Source organism: Pseudorasbora parva, chromosome 9 (genome assembly GCF_024679245.1).
Source record: "Pseudorasbora parva isolate DD20220531a chromosome 9, ASM2467924v1, whole genome shotgun sequence".
NCBI classification, from domain to species: domain Eukaryota; kingdom Metazoa; phylum Chordata; class Actinopteri; order Cypriniformes; family Gobionidae; genus Pseudorasbora; species Pseudorasbora parva.
The window spans coordinates 5,959,465-5,965,464 of NC_090180.1; the positions used below are offsets into that span (position 1 = coordinate 5,959,465).

The 6,000-nt window shown below is 36.6% G+C and overlaps 1 protein-coding gene across 12 annotated transcripts in view; it reads left to right on the plus strand.

The window, feature by feature from the left end:
• The window catches only part of ctnnd2b (catenin (cadherin-associated protein), delta 2b), an 89,266-nt gene extending 83,853 nt beyond the window's left edge, over positions 1-5,413 (plus strand). For all 12 annotated transcript variants that reach the window (XM_067453619.1, XM_067453622.1, XM_067453621.1 and 9 more), the window contains 3 exons: positions 1,481-1,612; positions 1,851-1,927; positions 3,067-5,413. In XM_067453619.1, coding sequence (XP_067309720.1) covers positions 1,481-1,612; positions 1,851-1,927; positions 3,067-3,312 — 455 coding nt within the window. In that variant the 3' untranslated portion in view covers positions 3,313-5,413. The remainder of the gene's footprint in view (positions 1-1,480; positions 1,613-1,850; positions 1,928-3,066) is intronic.
• Positions 5,414-6,000: the final 587 nt, after the last annotated feature.

Genomic DNA, 6,000 nt, shown 5'->3' on the forward strand with positions numbered 1-6,000 from the left:
TTAACAGGACAAAAAAGTTTGGTTTTGATGCTGTGATAATACAGGGAACACAGCTGTCATGATCAGGGTACATCCTGAGATTTGTCCATTTTCAAATGATGGCAGGAAGGAGAATGCAGTACTGACTGTCAGGGCGTCATGCGTATCCTAATTACACAGCGCTACAGAAGAGTCTGTTCTGCTTAATTAAAACGCTTTGTTTAGCCGGCACTGTCTGTTCTTTAGTTGTTTCAGATATTGAAATTTATTTGAAAAGATTCTGCTTTTGCACTCGTTATGTTTAATATTGCTACGTCATCGCCAGTCAGTGAGAAATCTTTAATTAAAATGCTCATTATGTTTATTCATGTGGACTAAGGGCAAGCTGAATATTAAGTGCTCATAATGCCCTCACATATCATGGGACAAACAAAGAGGGGCATATTTATTCTACCTTCTGCTCAGGAAGGTGGCAAACTATCAAAAATGAGAATCTCACACCTTTTAAATTGTGAGTTGTAATTCTCAGGGAACTGAAGATCTGTACATTTGCAAGTAAGATGGCCATCCAGAGGAGTAGACTGTGTCACGACTGACAAAGAGCAAGTGCACCGAATCTGTCCCCAAGAGATGATTAATTAACATCCAAATAATTAAATAGATGATGGCATATTAGTAACTCTTTCTAAAATGCTTTTGATGTATGTGAATCATTTCTTTTAATAACTGAGGACATTATTGGGTGATTTCTTCAACTGTGGGCACTTGTATATCCCAGGGGTTTTATTAAGACTTCATTTTACCTTTTTTATACTGTATGGTCTCATTAAAACTCTAGAAACTTTTTTATAATTACTTTTTGATACTTTTCAAAAGCCTTTTTATGTATAAGCGTAATTGTTTTATCTTTGCCTGACTTTAAAACCATATGGAAAAACCATCACAAAAATACAAATTTTAAATAAAAAAAGGAATAAATACTGAAAAACCATTTGGGTGATTTATAGCAAGTTTACTGAAATAACGGCAGAAATGTTGTCACATTTCCTCTGCAACAAATGCATATACAGTATGTATAATATAAAACATCATATAATTTAATGTTCGTGTTTCACTTTTATAATTTAATCAAAGAGTTTTTATGAAGTGTTGCCTTCTATAAATCACATTTCCTGACTGAAAAGCTTTCCTGGACTCAAAAGTGACAAGAAAGGTGAAACAAATTATTACTGAAGGAACAAGTAAGAAGCCCAGACAAAACCAATCAATTACCTGACCAATTCCATTTAGCAATTAGGAGCAGAGCACTGACTCTTGTTTGTGTCGAAAGGCAACAAGAGAATTGCTTCATTACAGTAAATGAGTTTTTTATGTAAAATAAAAGATCCCTTGATGGAATGAGATCTTATTGTACTTTCAAATGCGTGAAGACACTTTGGCCTGAACAAAAAGGCTGTTTTTCCTCCTCACTCATTATTGGTTGACTTGCCTTGTCTTTTAGCAAGTGCCCCCACCTCCCCTCGAGAAATGATGAGCTTGAAGGAGAGGAAGACAGACTATGAGACAACTGGAACCATTTCTGGTTACCATGGAAACAAGGGCGAGCACACCTCCAGAAAAGATGCCATGGCAGGTAAGGCCGCAGTTCGGAGTTAAAGCTTCCACGTAAACGCCATAAAACCACTGACAATTTTCAGAAAAACAATCAAATATACTATAAGCAAAGGCAGTGAATTACACCCGAGTGCTGTAATTAGTATCAGTAACACTTTTATTTCCGAGAAAGATGTCTGATATCTCACCCTTACATCTCGGTGTGAAGTCCTTTACCTCAATAAAAGTCATGAACTTAATTCATATATCTGTTTCAGCTCAAATCTCAAGTGGAACATCTACACTGTTCAGAGGTGCTTACATGTCTCCTGGTGATGACATCAAACATAACCAGGTACGGTCACCACAGATCACACTCGCTGTAATGTGTAGCTCGTACTGGTCACACTTTACAATAAGGTCTCATTACTTAACGTTAGTTAATGGATCTAACATTAATGAGCAAGACATTTCACACAATATTTATTCATTTTTTGCTAACATTAGTAAAAAATACAACATTGGTCATTGTTCATGTTAGCTCGGGTCCATTAAAAAATATTAACACACAACTTTTTGTTTCAAAATATTAGTAAATATTAAAATTAACATTAATTAAGATTAATAAACGCTTTAGAAGTATTGTTAGTTCATGTTGAATTAATGTTGTTCATTAACTAACATAAACTAACCACGAGCAATACATTTGTTACTGTATTTGTTCATCTTTGTTAACGTTCAGAAAATCCAGCTGTTCAGTGTTTGTTCATGTTAGGGCATTAACTAGTGTTAACAAATACAACATTTGATTTTAATAAAGTCTTAGTATATGTTGAAATTAACATTAACAAAGATTAATAAATGCTGTAGAAGCGCAGTTCATTTTTAGTTCAAGTTGACTAATTAAACCTTATTGTAGTATAATATTAAAATAAAATATCTCTATATCGAATTATTATTTTGTTTAATAAAGATTTCAGTTTTGCTTTGTTTCTTTTGCTTTTATGCAGAAATTGTAACTTGTAAGCCTGTCAAGGATTAAAACAATGCATTTTTTGTGTGTGGATGAAGTACTTGAGTCTTTTCGATTGTAAAATAAAAGCTGTTGGGACAAAAAAGCCTGGTTTAGATGAAGCAGCTTTTATATAACATACACTGTTAAAAATGTACATACAAAACGCAAAATGTACTGGTAATTTTCTGCCAGTACATTATCCAGTAATTTTACGGAAATCTCAGTTGACTCTTAAAACAAACTAATGCAATGTGTAATTCAAAATACAGGTAAAACACCGGTAAAAAAAAAAAACAATACGGAAAATTCCTCATATTTATACAGTACATTGTGCCCCAATTTTACAGACTTTTTTTTTACAGTGTACATTTGTTGCCTTTTAACTTTATTATACAAAAAGCGAGACATTTTCTGAACCACCTCAACGCATTTATGTCACTTCCCAAAACCAGCCCTTATGCGCTCCTTATTTCCGTCAGGTCTCCGCTCAAGGCAACCCTCCAGAGGCCTATCCTCCCTTCCAAACTCCCCCAGGAGCCAACTTCGAGGAGCCGTACTACGAGGACCAAGCGCATAAACGCCCCCCTCCTGCCGCCGACGGCACCATGCACCTAGGACTGAAGTCCACGGGGAACTACGTGGACTTTTATTCGGCATCCCGCCCGTACAGTGAACTCAACTACGAGACGAGCCACTACCCTGCCTCGCCAGACTCCTGGGTGTAGAGGCACAAAGGCAGGCTGGAGGCTGGCCTACGGACACCATACACAGAGACCAGCCCAGCATGTGCATGAACACTAGTAGACATCTCACACACGTAAACCTTCAGTTCGGTTCACTGCTCGCACCACAGTGGGCTGCCACTCGGCCAGTGACCAAGGTTAGGAAAGTGCTTGAAGCGAGAGGATTGTTGGGGAAAAAGCTCAAGGAATGCGTTTTATCGAACGGACCACTTGAACTTTGGTGTTTTTCGAAGCAGTGGAGGGAATCGAAATGTAAACGGGAAAGTGGAAGATACTGTATGTGGCGAAGAGGCGGGACTGTTACGTGAAGCACAAGAAATCGACATTTGACACAAGCTAAGGAAGTAATTTTCACACATTTTTGACATTTCTTTATGTTAAACCATGCTTTTTATTGAGTGCTCTGTTACACTCTTAGCCTTTATATATTTTATTTTGTTTTTTTTTATTATTTGCTTGTTTTTGTACCTCCTTTTTAACTTCTTAAGTCTGGTGTAAAGTACTTGTTGTATATTACAGATGTAGATACAAGGTGCATTGTGTATATTACGCAAAGACTACTGTGTCCTCCCATGTCGCTCAATATATCATTTTATTTTCTTGTATTTTAAAAGAGAGAGGAAAATGCACTCACTGAACTCCAGCGTCCTGTTCTATGGGTAAGAAAAGCATATAATTCAGAGGTGTCGTTTGCTCTAATGTGTTTTTTCCATGTTTATGAGAGGAGACTACTAATAACTGACGACAGAGCATCACTGCCTGGACAGAGTTTACCACCAATAATAAGAACATTTTCAGGCATATCTGTCAATTTGTTTTCTTTTTTGTCCCCAACTGTACTGACATGAAGACTGGTTATTCCACAAGTCATCAAGTGATCTGTGCTAAGTTATGTGCCAAATGTGGTAATCCCTGACCCATGGGGTGCTGTAGAGCTGCCGTTTGAGTTACATTTAACGACAAGTCACTGGTTCTATCGACACCTGTTTGTAAATGCTTTTTTTTTTTTAAAGAAATGAAAATGTGTTTAACAGCAGCATTCACACTGTAATGAGAAATGGAGGGACACGGTCTTTGACAGTTACTTACCCTCCAAAGATGTACAATTAGTTGACGCTGTGTTGTAAAATAGACATTTGCAAAATCTGCTTTTTTCTTCCAGAAAAATCAGTGGTTCTTAAGTTCATCGTAGACAGATCTGTCAATAGAATATGGATATATATTATATAAATACAAAATATATATATACTTTTTATGTGCAGATGTGGATGTCACCTAACGCAGAAACATTGCAAGGAAAAAATGCTAGTCAAAAAAATCATAGGGGTTTTGTTCACCTTGATTTCTAACCAGATGTTGAACTCCTGTTGTCATGTTGTTGCTGTTTAAAAGAGGTGAGACCAGGGCTCAATGAGGGCAGATGTGGTAAAGCTTCTAATATTGACATGAAAAGGTGCTAAAACAATACTCGAACACCTTTTGGCCTATGTTGCTACTTTTTATTAATGCCTTTTGAATGTTTCATGTCCTTGGTAAAATGGATGCCACTAAAATGAATAGCTTTGATCTAGAAGGAGAGCTGTGCATATAGACACACCTCTTGATTTTCATTTTTTTTCTCTCTCTCTTAGGTAATTGCCTATACCTAATCTCAGGTCATTTTATTACAGGAGAAGATGGGTGAACATTCCTCTATTGACTGAATGGAGAACAAAGAATGACACTACCCTATAATTTTTTTGTGAATTTTCCAACCTTAAACTTAAAATCTGGATTTAAGGAAAGTATGAAGCAAGCCCTGGTCTTCCCTTCATGTCAATTTACACTTAGAGGTATTTGTCAGATGCAAGGATTGAGGATGATCCCCAAACTCACATATCTTCAGCACCATCAATAGTGAACGTCTGAGAACAAGCAAAATATCTGTGAAAAAGTAGACATATCAGAAAACCTGTATTGAAGATGTAAGTAAAACTTTTTTTCTGTTGCTAGACAAAGTGTTTGAGAGAATTGTGAACCTTTTTAATGCCAGGTTGCAACTGCTATATAAACTAATGGAGAATCACTGTTCTGTGATTTATTTCGTTCTGTGTCTGAGTTGTTTCTTCCTATATTAGGGCAGATCTGACATTGGCATGCACTTTATTGCCAGATTTGTTTTTAAAATATACTTGTATTGCATCCATAAACTACTTTATTTTTTTTATTTAAAATATGCTTTCAACACTTTAACAGCACTGATTTGTCCATGTATTTTGTATTGATTTAGTCAGCAGCATTTATTGTGTTCCAGACATCAGCACTAACACGAGAGATTTCTGTTACCTTGTACTGGCCTGAGTTTTCAATTTATTGTATTTTTGATAGAATTCCTAGATTGCTATCAGAGGGCAGGCGGGCAAGCTGTGAGCTGCTGTTAGGGTTTCATCACGACTGTTTCATTACCATTTTCCCCACAGAGAGGTATTTTGACATTGACAGGGTATGTGCTTCTCACTTTGTCCTGAAAAAAGTGTGACAATTGCAACGTCTCAGAAACACAGCTCTGAAACACCAAGTCCTCCACGTCCATTCATTTCAATCTTATCAATGCTAATGCTTAATAGAGTAGCTATTAATCCATCTACAGTTCAGTTTGATGCATAGAAATGTGGTGATGCTGTGAAGTGA